The sequence below is a fragment of the Corapipo altera genome, unplaced genomic scaffold (genome assembly GCF_003945725.1).
Source record: "Corapipo altera isolate COAL_440 unplaced genomic scaffold, ASM394572v1 23b, whole genome shotgun sequence".
Lineage (NCBI taxonomy): Eukaryota > Metazoa > Chordata > Aves > Passeriformes > Pipridae > Corapipo > Corapipo altera.
The window spans coordinates 14,366,811-14,391,234 of NW_020884885.1; the positions used below are offsets into that span (position 1 = coordinate 14,366,811).

At 41.4% G+C, this 24,424-nt stretch overlaps 1 protein-coding gene across 2 annotated transcripts in view; it reads left to right on the top strand.

Moving 5' to 3' along the window:
- The window catches only part of SLC1A2 (solute carrier family 1 member 2), a 90,741-nt gene continuing 66,317 nt past the window's right edge, over window positions 1–24,424 (top strand). Inside the window, exon 1 of one of the 2 annotated variants that reach the window (XM_027642485.1) lies at window positions 1–497. In XM_027642485.1, the coding sequence (XP_027498286.1) occupies window positions 481–497 (17 nt within the window). In that variant the 5' untranslated portion in view covers window positions 1–480. Of the gene's footprint in view, window positions 498–2,464; window positions 2,701–24,424 lie in introns of those variants that run through there. The other variant, XM_027642488.1, reaches the window with a different exon arrangement.

A 24,424-nucleotide genomic window follows, 5' to 3' on the forward strand; every position in this document is an offset into this window, starting at 1 on the left:
GGGGGGGATTTATAGGAGTAACAACGGCTCGTGATGTCAGCCCGTGCCTAAAATAGAGAGGGATTGACTGCAAATCCACGGCTCGAGGGCTAAAACCTTCCAATCCAGCCTCAGCCAGCGCCGCGCCGATGTGAAGTCGCCCCCCACCTCCCGCTCGCAGCCGCGCACACACGCACACGCTCCCCGCGGCGAAGGGAGGGCGCCGGGGATCGCAGCCCAGGTGCCAGCGCCTCCTCGCCCCGCCGGCCACTGCTGGGCGGCCGCGGGGCACCGACAGCCTGCTCTGGGACGGCGGGGTGGGGGACAGCCGAGGAGCGGAGCTGCCGGATCCTAGCCCTGCGGAGCCCCCAGGATTACAAGGAATTGCGTGCTCCTTCCCAGACGTGAGCGAGGGTTATACCAAAGAGCCAACCTCCGTCGCGCCCTGCTGTCCAAATTAATCCCTTGGACTCTTGAGAAGACAGGGGGGTTTTCGGAACCATGGCATCGACAGAAGGGTGAGGGGGACCGTCTCTTGGGTGGGAGGAACGGGAGGATGGGGGAGATGCCCGGCATTGTTCTTTTGGTAACAGTTTCCTGTCATCTGCTTCATTGTTAATCCTTGCCCCTCGCCATTCCCTAACAGAATAATTAGGGAGCGAGAGGAAACGAGAAGCAGACTAGCCACATATAGAAGAGGAAGAGGGGAGAAAGAATTTCAAATATGAGCCACTGAAAAGGTCTTGGTTTTCCTCCCATCACTTCTTTATTTAACCCCTGGAGGGCAGATCAAGCTTAAACCACCTGCCTGAAAGAAGAGTCCAAGTGAATGGTTAACTCAAGAGGGAGGGGGAAGCAGTTTCCTAAATAGAATAGTAATAATAGTAGTAGTAGTAATAATAATAATAATAATAATAATAATAGTAATTATTATTATTTTTTCAAAAAGAATCAAGGACCTGTCCCCCCAGCCATCCCTTAAAAAGGCAACAAACAAATCCAACTTCTCCACTCGAGGAGTTGTGCAATTTTGTAGTTCTGTGCCAAATGCGTTACAGTGCTAGCAAGAGAAATGCTGGGAAGGGCAAAGGGTTCTACAAGAAGCTTTAAAGAAAAGCTAACACAGTTCAGCTCTGGTAGTCCCTCAGAAGGAAACTGTTCTCCCTACCCATGCCAGGATTGCAAGAATCAGTCACTTCGTTGCTCTCTGATAGGGTTGGAGGCTTCTTCAGTTTATAGAGTAACTGGTAGTAGGAAAAAAAAGGTTTCTTTGATCTCTGCTTGCCCTCTTATAACACTAGCTAGTATTAGACTGCGTTTAGTGTGAGCCTCCTCTTTATCCCTGGATGTTGTCATGTTGTATCAGCATGATCTGCTCTGGATAGGACTCTTTGAGGACAGAGTGCAAAAGGGAGCTCAGTTTATATTGCCTTTGTGTCTCAGGTTGAAAGACTTGCTGAGTTGATTTAAATAACTCGACACGTGTCTGGGAGAGTGTGCACACAAGTGTCCCGTTACCTGGTCAGAAGAAGGAACTGACTCTCTGTGCAGTGGCCCCCAAGCAGTTGGCTTGGGAGGAGTGGAATGTTAGAAAGTATTAGTTTTGGTTGCTTTAGAGAAAGGACTGACAAAGTGCAAATCTGTAAGGCTCTTCTGGCTTTTCACAGGACTGTGACAGAAGTAATAAACTTACCATTTGCTATTACTTTGCCTTTGCATGGAATGTCTGCGCTAAATTTATGCGTTTTTGTTTTGGTAGCAGCCCAGTAATTTAACCTGCCCTATACAGCATTTCCTCTGACAATGAAATCACTTAATTAGATACTGTCAACAAATGATCAGAGCCATGAGGAAGACGCTCAGAGATGGAAGAATGATCCTACATCCATAGGGTTGCAGCTCTGTCCCTTCTGTATCCTTGGATTACTCCAACTATCATTCTCCTCTGGATGCTGTAGTCACCTGTCTTTGTATTCCCACATAAGGTGGCTGTAGAGATCTGTGCTTGTTTTGGATCAGTGGAAGAATGCGGGAGTTGTTTTGCAGGAGTTTAATAGAAGGAGACATGACAAGAGATGGCTGTGTTAGAGAAATGTGTCAGCTTTGGATAAAAGAAGGTTTTAAATGTGTGTAGAAAGAGAGGTACTTTTAAAAGAAGTTGGATGAACACATGGGCTAAAAGAGATCAGAGTGCCAAAACCAAAAAGGTTTCAGTGGATGCATGCTCTTGCTTTCCTTACAGAACAGAGCTAAATTGTCAGGATGAGAAAAGAAAAGGTTTAGGCCTTGCTCGCAAACCTTTTAGGAAATTTACCTAGATTAAGACAAGCTGAAACTGTTATTCGATGTGATTCAACTAGTGGTTGGTGATAGCTGAAGGAGGTATGGAAAACAAGTCAAGTGGGAAGCATTTCACTTGTCAATCCCTTTTTACCAGTGAGAAGCTCTTCCAAAACTGAATTGTCATCTTTCTCTCCCCTCAAGTAAAAAGCTGAGGACAGAGATTAGCTTTCACTCTGGTGTAAAGGTCAGCAAACTGAGGCATCATAAGGATCATCGGGGAAAGTGAACATTGACTGGACGTTGTTAAAGAAGGCTTTCCACCGGCAGTGGCACAATGTGAGAGCGGTAGCAGAGAGTGCCCATTGCTGCAAGCAGAGTAGTGTATGTCAGGCACACACAGGTACATTGGAGAAAGACCTGCTGGAGGTGGGGACAAAGGTGTTGTGTCTGTTGGCTCTTGGGATATTCAGCTACATATGTCAGTCGACATCAGAAATATATAAATGCTTTGTTTTGTGGTGATAAAACTACTCCAACCACAGTCATTTTTTGCAGTGAGTTATTTCTCCTCTAACAAGGGAGCTTACATAAAATCTCCAAAGTGAGGATGTCAGGGATGTGACAGGATACTTGACGGACAACAAAAGGCATACGTACACAGAGGAAGGTAATTCTGTATTCCATGGTTAAGAAGTAGTGGTCACTTAAAGCTGGATTTTGCTAGGAAAGATTTCCTTGTCTGCGCCTTTCCAGTTGTTATTTCCTTTTCTTTCAATGTCCTGTCAGGTTACGCTTATCCATGTTTGAAATTTTGCTGCACAAATCTTTCTGTTTCAGGAGGATGGTGGACAATGGGAAACTTCAGCTGGTAGAAAGGGAGAAAGGAAGTGTTCAACAACATGGCAAAATCAGACCCATGCATCCTCTGAATCTGCCTTATTCTAGTTTCAGCTAGTGGGGTTTTGGCTGACTGTTGAGTACACTGTCTCTATCTTGATGGTTAAGTCTTTCTTTCACAAAATCCCCAATACAGATCTCATCACTAAGTTGGGTTTTTGGTGTTCAGTGTGTGCTGAAAATGGAAAATAGCTAGTTCAAGGAGGAAGGGCTAGCACCAAGTATTGATGCTGTTAAGGGTTTCTTGGTTTTATGTTCTCTGTTTAAATGTCCTCTGCTGGCCATGACTGCAGGCAGGGTGCTGCTGGGAGATCTGACCTTCTTACCTGTGCTGCCATTGCCTTTCATGAGTGCTTAGTGTGGTTCAAAGACCCCACAACATTAGTTTATATTTGCAGGCTGTGGTGGATGGCATAGGGCTCACTATGCAGTAGGTTGATCTATGGAGATTTACCATAGCAGGGCATTTCAGCATTTCCATTGCTTTTACAGGGTCTTGGTAGAACCTTAAGGTTAAATGAGATTGACTCTGATCCAATTGATGCCCATGTCTGCCTTCAGACCTTTGAGCAAAGTCCTGAACACCTTGCTTCGTGTAGTTTTATTATGGCTCTCATCTCTCACTTCAGTGTTACTGTTCAAAAGGGAAAGAATGCAGTACCTTGCTACTGATTTGTTTTGTTGGTTTTTGTTGGTTTGTTTTTTTTTTTTTTAATAAAAACCCCACAGATTAGTGTAACCTAGAGATAAGGTTTAGATGTTAAATCAGCTTTATAACTCAGATATTAAACCTTGAGTATTTAAGTTACTTATTTTACTTATTTGAATGTGATTAAATTCTGATTTAAATGCTTGATTCTGATTTAAATACTCTGAAAACCTAGAGATGTGTTTGTATTTTGTATACCTCTTAAGAGTGGGAGTTTCAGGTGTGAAGTCTGGATTTGGGTCTGTTCCTTCAAGAATACAGCCACTAGGAGACACTATCACTGCATCTGTAGTAGCAAATTAAACAGAGACAGAGGAGGTGTCTGAGCCTGGAGCTCAACCCTCTGTGTGCAGGTCAGCCTCAGAGCAGCCCACCATGGTCTGGCCAGGCACCCCTCTCCCAGTCCACAGGTTAGGGAGTCAGTGTGGGCCACTGGGCGTTCCCAGTGGACAGTTTGGATATGATCACCATATTTTGGAGAGTTTAATAATACTGATGTGGGCTCTTCCATTTCCGTTTCTCTCAGTTCTAGAGAATGGCTCCAGGGAAGGTCTGTGGAAAGCCCAGAGATTTTGCCCGTATGGATATGTGGTACACAGTTAACAGGCAAGTCTGGGTGTGCGTGTGGAGGCACCCTGCTACAGAATGAATCCTGTGAAGTGGAATAGTCTGAAACATTATTATGTTTTATAGACAGAAGTCTGGGTAATTGCTTAGCATTGTGGTTCGACTAGTGAAATAGTTTTAAGTGCTTCTCAGTTTTATGTACACTTAATATAAATGGTGTTTATGTAACATGAAATGGCACAAATGCAGTGCTCCTATTCTGTTCAGAGTAGTAGATAAACCACATGGAAACTACAGAGACCCCTGCTCTGGTATTTGACTTTATCAATATCTCACTTAACAAGAAAAAAAACAAAATGAAACAAAAAAACCTGATCTGTGGTCTATTCCTCCTCTCCAAACTTGCTTGTTCATACATCCTATTTCTATAGATACTCTTTCTTCATCCTAAGTTGCATTGTCTCTGAAGCTGCAGTTGCAGCATCATCAGTACTGTTTGTCAGTGCTTCTGGATCACCAAACAATAGAAGTTTGGTCCAGATCAGGGAGCATATTTGGTTTCTCTAAAATTAGCCACAGCATATAGTATGGAATTTACATAGGTTTTATATTAGCTGTAGAAAAATGATTATTAGTCAATTCAACATAAGTTAACACAGGAAGTACAAATAATAAATACTTACCTGGCATCAAGCCCTGTGAATGCAAGTTAAGCTGTCAACATTTTTTGAACAAATTTGAACTTTAAGAATTACTTTACTACACAGGATTATTTTTTTAGTTATGCAGCTGTGGTGGGTTTAGGTCTTGGAGTAGGAGTTATAAGCCATTTTCTGCATTGTCAAGACAAAGCCTGAAAGGGAGATTGCCAGCATTTATTATGCATCTAGCCTGGAGACAACAGGACACACCTAAGTGAGTCAGAAAAACTAACTTTGCATTTCACTGTAGGGTTCAGGCGCCTACATAGGGGAGTGGGGTTTCAGGATCTGACACAATACATACAATAAGCACACCCACAGATTTCTTGCCATCTGAGTTCTTATTCTGTAATTTACCCACAAAATTTCTCTACATGGAAACTTGATGAATTATTCTGGCACAAATGTTTAGATATTTCAAAGGATGAAATCTTACAAGTGCTCTTGCTGTTATTTTTATGCAGCACCAACATAGGATAGAGATGTTTTACCCTATGCTCTTAGACATTTTTCAGGACAGATGGGGAGGATGTAGCCTGTTAATTAGACATATCAGCTGTGGCTCTGACCTCATTTCACTGTGGACAATTGCAAATCTCGCATCAATTTCAATGAAAGAGAATTAGGCTTTTCAGGAGATAACTCATGTTCCTTAAAACCAACCTAATGACACAATAGTTCTCATGGCCCCAGCCTTCAGTCTGACCATGAGGTACACTTTCAAAAAGAAGTTGTCACCTAGATGTAACTCCATTTTTGAACATATTCAATCCTTTTATAGACACACAAGAATTAATATACTTCTTATACGGTCTACAGGGAATTATTTATTCTGAACTTTTAGGAAAAAGCACGTTATAGTATTGGATTAGATATACAAAGCCTAAAGGGATATCATGCTTCCTTAAAAAATGATTGAAATTTTCAAAAGACTGTCTTGCTGTAGGTTTCTGTGAGATAAACACATATGTACAATGCATATGCAGACGTATGTGTTCAATGCCCTAAGAACTCCGCATACGAAGCGGTACTGTATTGCTATACTAGCAAGTTACTGCATTTAATTTTCTCTTCTTCATTTTCCTGTTTCCCCCGATCTACAGGCTGTCCCAACCAAGATCCCTAATAACTATAAATCTGTGTTTAAAGGGTCTCATTTTTTTTGTTTAAAAAAGGCTGTTGTTAAAGCTCTATCCTCTCACCTGTGTGGCAGCATGGTTGGCATGGGGGGATTCTTTCTCCGTGTAGATGACAGTGGGAACACTGGGACTCTAAGCAGGAGGGTGCAGAGCCCACACTAACACTGGCCTGCAGTGTTAGGCTATCTCTGCAAAGAGTTGGCTTCATACAGAAGCAATCTGTGTGCCTGGGAGAGGTATGGAGTGAAGGCACAGTGCTAACAAGGGGGCCTACATCTGCAGTACCTTCTCATAATACCTTTTCATCTTCTGTGTGATTTACATCCCTTTCCCCAGCAGAATGTGTTGCAATACCTGCTATTTAGAACAATTAATTGTATGAGTTCTTGAAAATACTGGCTGGATGTGTCAAATCCATCATCTCTGTTATTGTCCATCTGCTAATGAAACTCCTCTCTCTCCAACTCAGTACAGTAGTTCACACAATTTTAGCCTCGGGCTCATTAGTTTAAAATGCTATTTCCAGAGGCAACAAGCAATAAAAGTAAGTGTGCTTTTATATATTTAATCCTACTTCTGTATTAATTTAAAGCCTGTCAGTGTGCTTAAAAGTCTTAAGACAATTAACTACAATACATGTTTTGGTGCTTAGGAAAGAAAACAGACTAAGTTCAAAGATCATCATAGTTTCTAACTTTTATCTTTAACATATTTGGTTCCTGCATAAGCAATTCCAAACTGGGTATTCTCATAAGGAAGAACATAAAAGAACCAAGGCATAAAAGAAGGCTACTTGGAGGCATCTTTAGGAGAACAGTGTGGAATTAAAAAAAATGCAGTATTTCAGGTTCACTGATGTGTCTGGGAAATCAAATTAATTGAAGCATTTTAAATAAAATATGATAGAATGAGATTTTAAAAATTAAAAACATTTAGTTTTTATTTTTCAAAAACAAATACTTAGTTTCAGCTTCAATTTAGAAGACTAAAATGGTGGGACCTCCAATATGGAGGAAAAGATTTTGCTATGTATTACGGAAACATTTTGTGTAGACTAAAGCAATATTTGTCTTTTTTTGTGTTTTGCTTTTTTTAATTTATTTTTTTTTTGCTGACAAACTCAAAACATATCTTTTTTTAGTGTGACTGCAACTGATCAATTTCCTGACTTTTTAAAAATAAAACCACCAAGTTAAAAATCAGTAGTTTTTCCAGGCTGCTCTCAGCTCTGTGGCTTTTTTTACTCTTTATCAACATGAGTTAAACTCTGGGCTATTCCTGTAAGGATTTAAATTTATTGAGAACCGTAGAATCAAATATGAGTTTGGTTTGGAAGGAACCTTTAAAATTCATCTAGTCCAAATCCCCTGCAATAACTGGGGCCATCTTCAACTAGATCAGGTTGCTCAGAGCTGAGTCCAACCTGACCTTGACTGTTTCCAGGAAAGGGCCATCCACCATGTCCCTAGACAACCTGTTCCTGTGTTTTACTGCCCTCATTGTAAGAAACTTCTTTCTTGTATCTAATCTAAATCTACCCTCTTTCAGTTTAAATGCATTATCACTTGTCCTATCACAACAGGCCCTGCTAAAAACTCTGTCCCCATCTTTCTTGGAAGCCCACTTTAGATACTAAAAGGCTGCAATAAAGTCTCCCTGGAAACAGGAGAACATCCGCGGGCTGAACATCCCCAGTTCTCTCAGCCTTTCCTCATTGGAAAGATGCTCCAACTCTCATAATTTTTGTGGACCTATTCTAACTCTATGCCTTTTCTGCGCAGAGGACTCCACAGTTGAACAGAGTACTCCACATGGATTCTCAGGAGAGCAGAGTTGAGGGGGACAATCACCTCCCTTGACCTGCTGGCCACGTCTTTTGATGCAGCTCAGGATGGATTTCTGGGCTGCAAGCACCCAGTGATGCCTCATGTCCAGCTTTTCATCCACTAGAATTCTCAAGTCCTTCTTGGCACAGCTGCTCTCAAGTTCTTCTCCCAGTCTGTACTCATGTCTGGGATTGCCCTGACCCAGGGGCAGCACCTTGCACTTGGACTTATTGAATCTCATGATCACCTTTGAGATCAAGTGCAGACATAAACCTACCACTGCCAAGTCCACCCCTAAACCAGGTCCCTAAGTGCCACATCTACACATCTTTTAAGTACCTCCAGAGATGGTGACCCAACCACTTCACTGGGCATCCTGCTCCAATGCTTAACAACCCTTTCTATGAAGAAATTTTTCCTACCTGTCTACAGCTTCCTTTTAGGAAGTTGTAGAGAGCAATAAAGCCCCCGCCCCAGCCTCCTTTTCTCCAGGCTAAACAATCTAATTTCCCTCAGCTGCTCCTCACAAAACTTGCGTTCCAGCCCCTTTACCAGCTCTGTTGGCCTTCTACATGCTCCATTGCCTCACCATTTTTGTTGCAGTGAGGGGCCCAAATGTCAATATACTCAAAGTGTCATCTCTGTTGTCCATCTTTTCTTTTCAGTCCTTTGTGGTTTCTGTTTTGCCTTTTTTAATAATAATTCTCTTGCCCTGTCACTTGGCACTGGTGATTCATCTAGGGTCTCTATGAAAACAGCCAGTTGAGATGAGGTTATGCCAAGTCTCTCTGCTTCAGTACTGCTCTTTTTAGTTTGGAGTGTTTCTTCTTCTCTGGCTGCATACAAATGCATTTCTGATTCTGTCTTCAGCTGGTTCACTGGTGTTGTTTCCAAAACTTCCAAGAAGTATTGAGCCTTTTTTTCTGTCAATCTCACAGCATGTTAGTATATTTTGTGGTGTTGATTTTTGCAACTGCAGTTTTTCAGTGTTGGTTTTTAATACTGGTAACCATATCTAGGTGCAGGGCCTGCTTGCCTGACTCTGTTCAAGGAGCATCACACAACTGCCGCTACTAAAGTCAGGGTCCTTGAGGCTCATCCATGAATTGAGCTTTTTCTTATTCTGTGATAGCTCATTATGAACCGCATCTCTAATAAGAAGATAATGGACAGGACCTCTGAAGCAGGTACTTTGGGGCAAATTTAGATTTAATCAATCATCTCTTTGGCTTCTTGAGAATAATCAGTGATGTATCAAAGTGTAAAATCTGTGTGAGTGAGAAGATGGTCAGTTTGGTACTAGAACACTTAGAAGATTAAAAGTAAAACCTGCATTCAAACTGATACTTGTCAAAAGTGTAAATACATTAATTTATTTCTTTACATTTATCCCAGGGAAGACAGGCAAATAGGTCAAAGGGGAGTTACAGCACCTGCTAGTTTACATTTCTCTGTGAATCAAGTTAGTTTCACAGCCCTACTGCCAAAGTTATGCCTCACAACTGGGAGTGACTGCACTTCTGATTTACTTGTGGCCTCCTCAAGCCATACCATGTGGTTTCCAGATGGTGGACTTCATCTCCCCTGAGGCAGGAACCCCTGGTGTTTGCCTTTCCAACTGTTCATTGTACTTTCTGTACTGTCATTTACCCAGCAGCTGAATTAAGGTTGGATCTTGGAGATTTGCTCTCTTGCAGGGACAATGACAGAGATTAAACAGTAAACAAGTCACGTGCACTTGTAAGCTTCTGACACACTGCACATCATTCACAAAGGCTGTTTGGCAGATGCTGTGAGCAAACCTGTTCATTCTTACTCGTTTGGACAAGTGTTTCATGCAGCACCTCTTAGAGGGATTGACTAACACTTTTGGTATATGTTTCCAATCTGGAGGAGCAACATGACCAGGGACCAGTTTAGCTCCTGAAGGTGGTGTAACTGCATTGTATCCAAGCTAATGACTGCCTCTTATTCCAGCTAATTATCTCGGGTGCAGAAGAGCACTAGTATGGATGTGCCAGGCTAGCACAGAGGCAGACACAGATACCCTTTATATACCAGGTTCAACCCATACAGAGTCTGAAAGCCTGCTTCTCAGTCCAAGAAAAAAATATCAGTGTTTTTTCTGAGTATGAAAATTAGGACCAGCATTTGTGGGTTTTACAAACCTCTAACTGTCTAGGACCATGGCTTCCTTAATTAAAAAAAAAATGCCAACACATGTGTAACATGTATCTGGGAATATGAGAGTGGACTAGAGGCTCTTCAGAGGTCCCTTCCAACTTTAACTGTTCTGAGATTCTGTGCACCACAAATACATAGTATACAGCCATGCGGTATCTTCATATCCTAGTTCTTGGATATGGCTGTGATGCCATGTACTGCTGGCACAGCATCCTGTAATGTACACATCCATGTTACTGATTTTTCATGAGATTGGTTTCAGGCTATGTATACATGAATAATAGTCCAGCCCAAAAGAAATGCTTGGTCCTGGTAAGTCCACACTATGGTGATTACTATGTGAAGAGCCTTAGGTTTGCTCCTTGTTAGGTTTGCTCCAGCTCATTCTGGCTGAGCTGGAGTTCATTTCCCCACAGCCCCCCTCACAGTGCTGTGCTTTGCATTGGGAGCTAGAATGGTGTTTATAACATGCGGGTGTTTTGGCTACTGCTGAGCACAGCACCAACACTGTAACATTCCTTCCTCAATCGAGGGCAAGATGCAGAGAGGGGACTGAAGTAGTGCAGCTGACCCAAACTGACCACAGGGATATTCCACTCCATGTGACGTCAGCTCAGATATAAAAGCTAAGGCAAGGAGCAGGAAGGCGGGCATTCATTGTCTCCAGTGGCTACCTGCTGAGGAACTGTTATGCGTACTGAAGCCCTGCTTCTTGGAAGTGGCTGACCATCACTGCTCATGGGAAGTAGAGAATAAACCGTGTTATCTTTCACTTCACTTTGCTTTTGCGCGCGCGAGCTTCCGCTTTGCTTTTTGCTTTAAATAAATTGCCTTATCCCAACCCGTGAGCTGTTTTTCCACCTTACGCTGTCCCCTGTCCGGCTGGGAAGGGGAGTGATAGAGCAGCTGGGTGGGCACCTGGTGTCCAGCTGAGGTCAACCCACCACACTCCTCTAGTGCATTTCCTAGTGTAGCTTAATCCAAAAGTAATTTGGTGCATCTGCCCCAACACAGCTCCGCAGTGTGAACCAGAGCACAGCAGGTGGGCATCTTCAGGAGGTTCACTCCAGAAGCTCACTTCGGACTAAATCGCTAATTTACCTTTAGTTGGTTACTGATATGCCTCAGGTAAGTGCTCCCCACTGGGCAGGTTCCTGGCAGGCTCTTGTCGTCTTGTGGCTCGTCATCCTCTGGCTACTCATGTGCGTCCTGGCAGCACAGCTCCTTTTGTGTCCACAAGCTGAGGTTCTGCCATGGCCTGTTCAGTTGCCTAAGTTGCTAGTGAACAATACTTGGCCTACTCACCACAAGGAGCATGGAGTGGGGCAAAGCCTTGCTGGAGGTAAACCACAGGTTCCAATTACACAGACTGTGGAGGCTTCTGTTGCGAATTCATGCCAAGCGTGCAGGGGGTTCTTGGCCTCATACAGTGGCAGAGGCAGCATCCCCAGTGTGTATGGTTTAGTACACTTCCTTTGAGGCAGAAAGATATCTCATTAATTAAGCATCTGGTCCTTATCTGTGTAAGACCTACTTTTGCTATAGTAACTGAGAAAAGACTTGTCCATAAAAGCGCACATGTATATAAATACGTCATCCACATACAGGCATGCGTATGGGAATTAATTAACACCTGGCTGCTATTTATATCACAGCAATTTAGGTCAGGAAGTGAAAAACAGATCAGAATCCTCCAGCCGACATTTTAGGAGGACAGAACAGGCAGATTACAATGTCCCATGCTGGAAACTGCCAGGAAATACTATTCCTATTGACATAGAAGTGCCAGAGGGATCTTCACAGCTATGTAGGGCAAAGGCATACAAAACCTGTCGCGCTGTAACACCAAAGCACTCAGTAGGAGGCTGCTTGCTTCCAGGATTAGCTGTTGCCCTTCTTGCTTTCTTTCTCGTCCCATTTGCGGGTGTATGTTCCCTGCTGGTCTGCTGAAGGGAGTTCCCAACAACACTTTCCAAGGGGAACCTGGAGAGGACCTTCTGAAAGATATGGTAGTGGGCTCAAAGTTAAGGGCAGAAGGGCTTCATAGCAATCGCTGTCTCTTCAAGTGAGTTGCTGGCGTGCCTTGAGGAGGACATTCCTGTCTCCTTTTTCTGGGAACGGTTTTGTGTCACACGGTGGCACCCTTGCAAACCAAATAAAGCTTGAACTCCCACTGCAGCCTCTCTCAGGGAGGTCTAAGGGGTCTTCACTCTCACTCAGTAACTGAGGCTTCCATGTCTTTTGGATGTTGATCCCCTAATTGTGTCTGACTTGAAATTAGTGAGTAGGTAGACTTACTGGGCAGCAGGAAACAGTTAAACCCACAAGGAAAGTGTGGTTGTGTAAGCCCCGGTTTTTTTAGGTAGCCTGGCAATAGACACAAACTCATAGTGCAAAGGGTAAAATCCCAGTATGTTGGTTGGTATTTATCATATTTATTTTTGCTAAGGCACTTCTTTTTTTCCTCAAAAATATTTAACAATGGGGTGTTACTATCAGGAGCAGTTAAGGATTTTGTGAAACATAACACAAGAATATATGTAGCTAGATTCACACTGAAGGAATCCCATTCTGGCCTCATGGAGCTTCCTGGCTCATGCAGAGGTATTGTGTTACCAAGTTCTCTTAAACCGTTGTTATTTTGCCTTTTCACAAATGAGGTATGCTGCTGAGTTTAGGTACTTCAGTTTTGTAAGCCTCTGCATCTTAGGAGATCAGTCCACTTGAGATATTGCTTTTTGTCACTGTGCTGTCCAAAAGCCTGGGCCAAGGATCACAGCCCAGCTGTGCATTAACTCTTACATACATTTATTGTAGAAAGACAGGTAGTTGTCTGCTTTGGACAACTTACACTCTCTTACAGAGCTCCAGCAAGCTGCTGCAGTGAAGGTATGTCAGTGTTTGTTACCAGAACCTCTTTGTGTGCTGCATTTTTCTAGCTAAAAAAAGACACCATCAGTTATTATGGTGCTTTGATTTAGGGGCCCTGGTGATGGTAGGAGTAAGGTGGAGTCCAAAACCAACTCAATTTGTAGGTGTTATTTATTCGCTAACCTACATATAATTCACAATATCAATGGTTAGTTAATCTATATGTATTGTCCAAATCAGGAGAAAATAATGCATTTTTCTCTCTTGGGGGAGTAGTAAAGATGTAGTCTTAGAAAGGCTTGAATGCCTGTGTCTTTATTCCTGTCCGTTTTAAACATGCTCCCAAAATATCCTGTGGAGCCAGCAAATGTAGCCTTAACAATAAAAACATGAAGATAATAGTATTTCATTTGTGAAATTTTCTCCTGTGTCTGGATCACTCAGTCTAGCTTTGCCATTTGCTTTGATAAGTGATTTTCTGCTGTATGTCATGCTGTTCAATCTGCATATGAAACTTGTTCATTGCTCAGACTTCTTGACGAATTGATGAAATGACAGTGCAGGATTGTTACAATGAACTTGAAAAAATGTTAAGTGACAGTTTAATTCCACTGGGTGGTAACAGTTCATAATATTTTCTATTCAGTCTGTGCATTGAAGGTACAAAATCACTGTGAAACCTGAATCAGTGTAACAGCCATCATATCCCTCCTCCTTGTGAAAGTACAGGAGGATTTAAGCAGTCAGCACATCTGAGATTGCTAGGCTACTCCTGACAGCCATAGTCTGCTGAGTACTGGAGATGATGAGAAGAAAAGGCTATAGCTCTCACATTAAAACCACTGGCTTTATTTCTGCAAAGGGAACATTGAACACGGTCACTTGGAAACTGGTCATTGCTGCTGAAAGGAACCTGGCACAACAGGGCATGGGTTGAACAGGGACATCCAACTGCAGAAACAGCAGTTTGTGCCAGGAGGTCAGACTTGGCCTCAAGGCTGAGAACTGAAGAGGGGAACATATATTAATTACCATCTTGTGCCTGTGTGTTAATCCCTGGTAATTACCCTGGGTTATGCAGTGACCATACATCATCCTCCAAGTGAAGTATTTCCATAATTTTCGACACCATAAGGACATCACAGGAGCTGACATATTCTGTTGCTTTGTATTTCCAAGGAGGAGAGAAAGTAAAGAGAAGGAAGATTTTAACTTCCAGCAAGTTACCTTCTATTTATACTCCCTCTGCCATCAAGAAAGATGATCGTTTTGTCAGTATATCTTCTCATCCATGATACAGCAAGAGTGGCTACATTGAGCTGTTATTTTTCCAGTCTATTTATTAGTAATGCTGCATACCAGTATGCCTAAGGTGTGCTTCTTTGAGGCTAAAATGTTATGTACAGGAAGACGAATGTCTCCTAATTTATCTTCCTGTGTAAACAAAGAAATCAGTGACAGTTTACGAGAAGTACTCTCGTCTTTATAGGTGGAAAGTTAATCTGTGAAGTTTGCTCTGTGTCACACGGCTGTGGATAAGAAAAGTGTTCTGTTACCATGGCCAATCAGATAATGCAAAACTATCTGTCTCCCATATTTTTCATTCCAGGTGATGTTGGTTACACTTTTGCTGCTTGACTAGAGCAGAGGGGCCACATAAGGGGCTCAGCTTGCTTCTTTGTGCGCACTTGCAGTGGCTTCCCTCCTCTTGTGAAAATACCATGTTGTCTTCAGATTTGTTGAACTGTTTGGGAAAGCTTAGCTTCTCCTTTTGCTTTCTCTCTTTTTTTTTTTTTTTCAAGCTGAATCTTAAAATATCCCAAAACCTGACAAATGCAATTTATTTTTAGAGGCAGGCTGCCTTTCTCAGTGCTGTTTCTAAGCACTGTTGTGAACTGATGTGTTTATTAACAGTGGCTGATTTGTAAACCTAGGCTTTTAGACATCAAAAGTACATACCTGAAGGATAGAGAGGACATTTTCCAGTGATGGGAAGTACACTAGTGCCAGATGTACATCAAAATCTGGAATGGAAAGATCTTTATTGGCAGACGACCAGCTTATTGCATTTCGCAAATCTTCCATCACTATCTGTTTTGCTGACTATTGCAAAAAAGTACTCAGGAACAGGAAAGTCAAAACCTATCTGAATCTGACTGTGTCTTTACCAGTTTCCTGGAATAACGTGTCACGTTTCAACATGTAGTTTCTTCCTCATAGCTCATGCTCGTGACATAACTTCAGATTCTGCCTAGCAGGACAGAGTAGCAGGAAACAGAAAAGTTATGGTAGGAGTTGATTAAGCATGATAACACCCTAGAAAAATATTTGTTATCTGACAAAGTGTAAAAGAACAGAAGTGTGTTTTCTTGAAATTGACCATAAACAATTATTGTTTAAAGCCGATGCTTACACATCTGCTGAGACATGGGAGATGTTTTTACATACAGACACATACTAAAAGAAACACGTTCAAAAGTGCAGTCACTATTATGTCACTATGATTATGTAAGGGTAATCTGCTACTAAATTGTCAGGTGTCTGTAGGAGACAACTGACAAACATGACATAGTTGAAAATTGTCCCATTTGATACACTGCAAAATTTACATTAAAGTGAAGAGGGTATAGCTATCATTTAGTGTGTTTAGGTATTACTGACCTCAAATAATTTCTTAATTTCTTAAAGTTTTATTGAGAAATTCTGTTCACCATGTCCCATGTTCAATGTAAAAGAAATATTTGGTCTCTGGAAGTGATCTTCACAGTCCCCTCCCAGTTTAAATTAGAATATTCTAGCAGGTGCTGCAATTTTTAAACCTTTACAATAATTTAGACTGGTTAGTGAATGTACTGCATCCTTAGATTGTATTTCCTCCTCAACATTTCCTTTGTCCAGAGCCTCTGGAGAAGATGGTATAGGAGCTGGCTAAGCTGTATCTGTATCCTTCAGTGTCTTCTTGGGTGAATATCCTTCTGTCCACTCTTAATTCCCTTTGAAATACTCAAATTATGTATGTGAAACAGAAAAGACTCCAGATTTTAGCCTTAAATCTTGTCCACTTCTAAAATCCTTTAGCGTAGCTAACAGTCATCCCTGACAAGTTGTTCCACTGTTAGTGTTTTCAAACCATGAGCATTAACTTGACATAGTGATTCATATTTGTTTTTTTCAAGATGTACGATGGACAGCTAGAAAAATTGCAGTAAATACCCACTGTAAAAGAAAATATGTCAAGGTAACTTTTCTGTTTTTTGGACAATGCTGAATATGATTTCATATAAAAAAGACCACTCACAACTCAGCAAGGGTAACAATCAGTGACTCCCCTGGCAGGGAGATAGACCACCTTTGTCTTACTGTTCAACATTGGTAACAATGGTTAGAAGTCTCTGACTTTATCTGTGGATTCCATATCAATGACACTACTCAAATACATTTCAGTAGGTTTCGAATCAATGCACAGGCATACATTCTACATGAAGATCTCATATTTTATAAGTTTTGTTTAAAATGCCTTCTTCTAGGCCAGTGGGATTATTTATTATGAGTGTTCCTGTGCAAAAATGAGAAATGATATGTTAAATTTCACCATCATGTTATTATTTGTCCATAACACTTTTGTTATGTTTAGTTTCTTTTTTTCCTATTCACTCAATCCACATACAAAGTGGAAGTTTCCTACAGCTTATTTAGTGCCTGTGTGGATAGAGCTTGTATCAAAGACTCTACATGCACTGTACCTTGACGGTTCCTGGCAGACTCAGTAAACAGACTCTCTTGTGTGAGGGTGTATTCTCAGTAACCGTGAGTGCAAATATCCACGCTCATGTAGACATCAGTGTTCACATGCAGGATCCCACAAGTTTGCCCAGACATTCTGGCATGCCTTAGACCTGAAAATTTTTCGCTCTCAATATTTTGAATGGATCAAGTAGTGACAAAAACTATAATAGGATTTAACAGTTTTGGCTACCTGGTCTCTTCTGTTTACACTATAAGCCTCTGTGTCATATTTTTTCTTCAGACTATTGGCAATAGTTTGTCACTTGAACTAGAATCAGACTTGATATTTGCTAGAATTAATCCATGTTACAAATGTTAGGTTTTAATTGAAAAGGAAGTGAGGAAAAAAGTGCATTCTAAACAAATATTTCTTTTAATAGGTGAAAGGTAAGTATTCTGCCTGTTTGTTACATTTTAAATCTTTACTCGTTGCAAGAATGAATAAAAGTTAATTACAAAGGAATGCAGGGAAGGTGGTGCACATTTAATTGCGTCTCTCTTGGCCAGCTTTGCATAGGCTGTTTGGGTTTGCCAGTACAGACTGTTCTGATTATTTGCCCGTGTTCTGGCAATCACTTCTCATTGGTTATAATAGTGGAAAATTTCATTTCAAGTTTACTCTTCCTTCAGTGAGCCTACTGCTAGTGTGGCTGGCAGGAAGAAAGCAGTGTCAGTGGAACAGGCTTGTCTTTTTGCTCAAGCCCAGACTTTCATGGAATACGTGATATGTGTCATGTGTAAATTCTAATGCTTTTCTGGATTACCTGTTATTTGAAAGCCTTTCTTTAGGAGTCCTTCACAGCTGCTCACAAGCGTGCTGGCACTCTGTCTGGAAATGTATGGGCTTGCCTACTGTGAAGCACGCTGTTTGGCTGATGGGCTGTACACTAGCTACTAGCTACCCTGCACTAATTCCTCACACAGATATGATTACCTCAAAGGAAAGGGAAAGTATCTAACTATACCTTGAAAGTGTAGACCCAGTATGGTACCTTTGCCTGCACCTCAGTGGATTATTAGTACAGGCAAGCCTTTAGAATTGTAAAGGCTTTCTGCACCTCCCCCCCCTCCCCCATCACAGCTTTCAATTTACTGTGAGTTTCAGCAGCTTTGTTTTCTTTGGCTGGGTTCTAAACAGGACTGCCCAGATGAGACCAGGAGATGGGGTTAAAGAATTGATTTTGACTCTGCTTGTTTCTGACTACCAGCTAGCAGTACAAGAGATACTCTGCAAGTTTGAGCCTGGCACCTAATAAAACCACTGGATGTTATGCACAAAATGAATTTGACTCATACTTGTCTTAAAAATACCAAGTCAGAGTCACAGGCCTTTGCATGTTGCAGCCTTTGCCCAGTTCCCTTGTGCTGTGGGTGTGAAAGGAGCAGGACACTTATGAGAACAAATAGTGCACAATTGCTTGTGACTCTTAGGGAGAAAAAAAAACTAGAACAGGTAGAGCTCTGTAACATATGGTATGCAGAAATGGGGTTAAAAAGCTAACTTTCTCAGATCTCCCTTCACAGGGCATTTTGTTAACAGTAAATCCTGCCATACAGTAAATGCTGCCTTACAATGATACATAACCACGAGGGCACAACAAGGCTGTATGGGAGGGTGTAATTAATACTAAAAAAAAGATGACTTAAGAAAACCAAAACAAGCCAAGTAGACGCTTCCCTAATGAGGCTGTGAGGAAAATGCTCGCATTCAGTAAGTGGACTTTTTTTTAATGAAATACCATAAATAGGTTAATGAAACTCCATTTAGGAATACACCGACAATATACCTTCCAAGTTGCAGCTGTGAAGTGACATTTTTTCCTGCCTTAGAAAAATACAAACCTGGAATTCAAGTCTACCAACAGATGGAGAGCAAAGATTCACTGTATTAAACAAATAGATTAATAATACTCAGATCTTCTTTATAATACAAAAATGACATATTTTGAAATTTGTATCTGTGATTTTTTTCATTTGCTCCCCAAAGCAGAATGGAAAGGGATTGGCGGTTCGTATCATCAAACCCAGCTAATCACATTTTTTTAAGTGGAGAAAGACCAGTCTTTGCTCCTCACTATTTAATGCTGCTGTATCTGGATTTAGGGTAACATGCTGGTAAAACACAGATTGGAATGTGGGGGTGGGTGCTTGAGGTACAGAGAGAGCTAGGTTTGGTCAGAAACGGAATTAGAGAGCTGAAACTTTGTTATTGCCTCTTCATACAGTTAGCCTCTAGGTGCAGATCTTTCAAACCCTTGCTGTGCTGAGATTTCTCTGCCTGTTCTCTGGTCTGGAGTGATGTAGGGCAGCACCAGTCAAGGAGGGTTGTGCTGCTGCATTAGTCCAGTGCTGCAGCCGAGCTACTGTGCCTTATCTGTCAAATTAGCCTGTGTCTGATATCATGGTAACCCTTCTGGTCAGCCTGAGCAGGGAGAGTCTGTTTCTGCCTGTCTTATGCTGCTTGAGCCCTGAGAGTCAGTTGTGGTGCAGCAGCCCTTCTGCAGGCTGACCCTAGAGCACCTTGCATGGTGGAATAGGAAGGACATGGTTGTTGCAGAGCTGAGATCTGTTCTCTGTCGGGTGTTCAGACAAGAACCTGAACCCAAAGGCCAACTTGCCAAACTAAAATTCTATCTAGACCATTAGATACCATTCTTAGGGCATTTAATACAATACTTTTAGTGTGGATAGTCATATTCTAGTGCAACATAAGAGATTATGAATTAACTTTTACCTGTTACTCACTTCTTCCTACTACCTTATTCACAACTCATCCCAAATGTGTGCATGCCAAGCTTCTCTTTGATCTTCATTTCCCTTTTAGATCTTAGTCATATGCAGTTTCTCTGAGTTTTGTTTCTCTCCTAGCCTTAGATTTTAATCCGAACTGTAGTTACCTGATGGCTTCACTTCGTGTTAGCATGCTTGCTGTCACCTCTAGGTCAGAGTGAATTCAGTGCTTATGAATGATGCTAAATGAGCAATTGAGAAGAATTTGAAGTTAGCATTTGTCCATTGGTAGGAAGGTCTCAATATTGCCTCAGTACAGTCTTTCAGAGAGGCCTCCAAATGTACAAACATCTGATTTGTGTAAGTTTGAAAAATCTCATCCTACCTCTTGCAGGGAGTGAATCCAGTCCCAACAGACTGGATCCTTTGGATTCTCCCTGCTGTGTCTACCACAAGTAATGTTTTTCTGGTTTGTGGGACTGCTCCCTAGGAACTGAAATCAGTCTTTTTACATTTATCACAAAACTGCTGTTAATGGTTGGGCATTTTGGTCACAGCTGAGCCAGCCTGGACTGAGTCCAAGGATGATCCCAACTCCCCTCCCTTAGGCATCCAGTTCCACTCAATTGCAACACCAACACCCTCCACTCTGTAAAATTAACTCTGCCTCTCCCAAAATAAAAGCCCTTATGATATTACAGTGTGCTGTTGCTCTGTCCATCATAAAGGAGTGGCCCTATTAGAGAAGCAAGGCTGAGTACATGCGCGCAACTCGTGCAGTAGTGAATTATGTATTGTTAATAATAATAATTACTCCAAGTTTATAAAAATGGCCTAACCTACAAGACCCCCCTTTTGAAATCATGGTCAGCACCACAGAGCAAACTGTGTATCTGTCACCATTTGTCCTGACTTGCTTTCGTGCTCCAGGGAACTGCAGGAGCTGTGCAAAAATGTGACACAGACCTTTCTGGACAAAGGACACAGGCTGAAGTAGTTCTGTCTTCACACTGGAGGTGGTTGTGTGAGTGCATGTATGCTCATATGCAACTGGTGCTCCATTAGGAGAAATAGATCCTATTATAATGTGAACATGAAACCCAGCAACTCTTTTCCAGAAAGTGCAGTGAGACAGAAAAAGGAATATTTATTGTTGCTTTCTCTTAGCCAGGTGACTTTGCAGACAGTGAGATGTATTATCTGCTTGTGTTCACTGGTCATCGCTCTACTGACTTCAGTGCAGTTCTGTCAGTTTATGTCAACAGAGATCTGACCTGCTTGCCTGAAATTTATATAGAAAATCCATCATTCAGGCAGTTGCAGGCTGTGTGTTTTATGGGGCAACCTCATCTGTAGTGTAGGCACATCTACCTACCTTTGTCAAGACATAGACTGTTCATGTTCAAAGCAGCCCAAATATGTTTTTATGAATAGAGATCCCAGACATTACTATGGCAACCTAATGCTGTCAGTAAATTATTAATGGTTTTCAGCAGCAGAAAATGCAGAATCCTATTCCTGATTGCTGTGCACTGTGGTGTCATGTGTTTTAATGAGAAAATAGTGCAAGACTTTTGTAGCACTGGGATTTCACAGTACAGTATGTAAGCTATTTTTCTTTATGTATTTTTCTTGGAGCATTGTTTTCTACTCTGAAGCTTTAAGCAGCTCTAGCAGTTTATCTAACTATTAACAGACAGAATGGGTTATGTTTAAAAGGGAATTTCTTCCGCTGAGCTTCAAAGTTCCAATGCAGAACTCACTTGTTTTAGATTTTGTATAGAAGATGCCTTCTGACATTTAAAAAATTACTGTTTTAAATTAGAATCTAGGTGTTTTTTTGACCAATACATATGCAGGGAAAGACTGTGGTGGTCTAATTTTCAAAGGAAATAAAAGCTAAGCTGATGAGCTCTGAAATTCTGATTTTGTACTATTTATTGAGAATTTTCATAATGGATTTTACTTGCTCAGATCCACCCTCCCCCAAACATACTTCAAACATTTTCTTTTATAAAATTTCCTGGAAATTCTTTTTAGGGTTTAGTATGAAAATCATCATGAAGATAAGAGGACAATTCGCTTGGAAATGAAACATGCCAGTGGCATGATTTGAGGGCAGAATATTTTCCATCTTTAATATTAAGATCAAGGTATACTTCTGGTATCAGCAGAGAGAGCAGCTGTTTTCTAGAGGCTCAGACAACTACTTTAAAGCTTACAAAACTTGTTGACACAATGCTTGCTTTTTCAAAAGGCTCTTAGTAACTTCTGTTGTAGGACTTTACTGCTTTAAGACTACCTACAGATGTGATCATGCTTATCGATTTTTCTCATGTATGTACCATCAGGTTTTTTTGGTTATTCAGATTTGTCTTTATTCTTAGTCTTTAAGGGATTTGATTGGTGGCTCGCAGGTAAGAATTAAATTTCTGGTAGTGTTGAATATTGGTTACAAAAATGGCAGAAAGTCTTTAAAATGTGATTTAAGAAATACGTAGGTATTAACCTCTACTATTCATGGTCTGTGAATATGCTCTAGGAAAATACAGATATTTAACACGTATGCCAAGAAGAAAATTCACTAGATGTAGTTGTGCTTAAAAATACTGGGAATGTGATCCTAAATTTATTTGTTGAAACAAGTAAATAATTGAGTACCTGTCAATCACATAATACATTTTTTCCCACCTCAGACTAATATGCTTCTCAAATGGTCTGTGCTATATAGGTGCATTTTCACGTTAGATCTGAAAGGGTTGTGTATGGGTCTTTCTCTAGGCTGCTGCTCCTGCCTGGGGAGAGATCTTTCTTGCCCCGGTGGGTAGCTCAGGTAGGGTGCTGTGCGTAGCTCCCCTCCTATGCCCTGTGAGCCGGGACTTGTGTCTTTGGGTCCATTTCAGAGCTTGCTGTAGGGCTCTGCAGCTTAATCAAAGTCTTCTCCTTCCGGCCCCAACTTTTCCCTTTGGGATGTCTGGTATACACAGACATGACTGTGGGCTGATCATTATTGTTGGGATCTTTATTAGTGCAGATTTTTCCACAGCTCTTCTTGTCCTCTCTTGACACTCCAGCTAGGCTTTGATATGCAGGAATGAGACCAAAGACAGGTTTTACATGCAGAATTTGAAATCCAAAGCTGATGGTCTAGGACAGATACTATAACCCCATCAGCCAAAGAGACAAGAGCTGTATCTGCTTGGCTGTCCATCACAAGCCCTTAATGAGTCCTTTGGAAAAAAGACAAAACCAAGAAATCAGTAGTGTAGGATGCCTTGCTTTGCTGAGACACCTGGCAGGTGGCATTGATCATTTCCAGGAAAAGCAATAAACTGAAGAGTAGGCAGCTTTCTTGCCAACTGTTCAAGCCAGATCATGCTTCACTGCAACTTTATAGAGGTAAATGTGTGATCCCATTTCAGAGGGAATGGGAAACCTCAGCTGTTCAGCAAAGCTGGGAGCAGATCAGGCCAACCAGCTGACCTCAAATGAGTGGCAGCACAGCAGGCTTCTTGGAAAAACTTGTAGTTCAAAGCACAGACTCCTGCTCTTTGTCAGGTTTTTGTTAGAAGTAAGTTTTCTATACTAGCCTGACAAAATTAGAGGGAGAAGCAGAGCTAGCCTTTGCTGTTATTGCCATTGGAAGGAGAAATAATGATTTTAATGTTTTATGTAAGTTACCTGTGCTTATCTAAGGACATTCTTCTGCTGGGCTCTGAGCTGAGATGTAGTGCTGCAGGTTGAGACGTATTTTTACCATCAGGAAAGGAAGGAAATTAATTTGCTTCGTCCTCGTGTGATATCATTAGGAATATTCAGATGGGGGAAAAAAACAAGGGAAAAATGGGCTTGAATTTACTGAAAAAAATCCAAATGTATACATGTATTTATGTAGTAATGACAGGATTCATTAGACAGTTCTGGAGATTCTCAGGGTAAGCAGGGAAGGATTAATTCCTTAAAATTTTAATGAGCAGACCGGACAAACGACTAACATATCACAAGGCACACCCACCTGAATTGCCCAGGAAGTGCCCAGGTGGCCTACTAGATATCGTATTTAGAGCTTTATTTTAGAGAAGAAAGGTCAAAATACCCTATTGGAAATTAAAAAATATCTAGCCCTCCTGGTTTTTTCTCCAGTGGAATCCTGTTGTCCCCTGAGGTCTTGGGACCTTCTACCACACTCTTTCTGGACGTACTCACCATACACAATAGGAAGGAGAGTGCTTGCTTATCTCCGCCATCTACATTACTGTTCAAAAGCCATCTTTTAGTAGAAAAAAAAAATATTCCTTCTCCATGTAGTGTACTGTCTGTGGTACAGAATGATCTATTTACTAAGGCCGAGGAGTGGGCCTGAAATGTAATCCACTGAAAACTGGACAGCAAGGAGGAAAAGAGGTGGCCTGTGGGGAATGTGTGGGGCTATAACATTAGCAGTGGAGTTGTCCTTTACAGATACTTTAGCTGTTCAGTAAGCCCAGATAAAATCATGATTCAGGAATATTCAAGGCAAATCCCTCTTGCTTGTGACTAAAAAAGGAAACATTACAAATCAGGTTGCAAAAAGCGAAGAAAAGAAGAAAAAGATAAAGTAGAAGAAAAAGAAAAAATAAAAATCAGTAAACCTTCCTGAAAATCCACAAGGCTTGGGGACAATATGTATTTTTTGCCTGCTCTGTGTTTTTACCATTCAGCCCACTGGGACTGGCTGTAATAGACACGTACTCGTTTGGACATAATCATTGC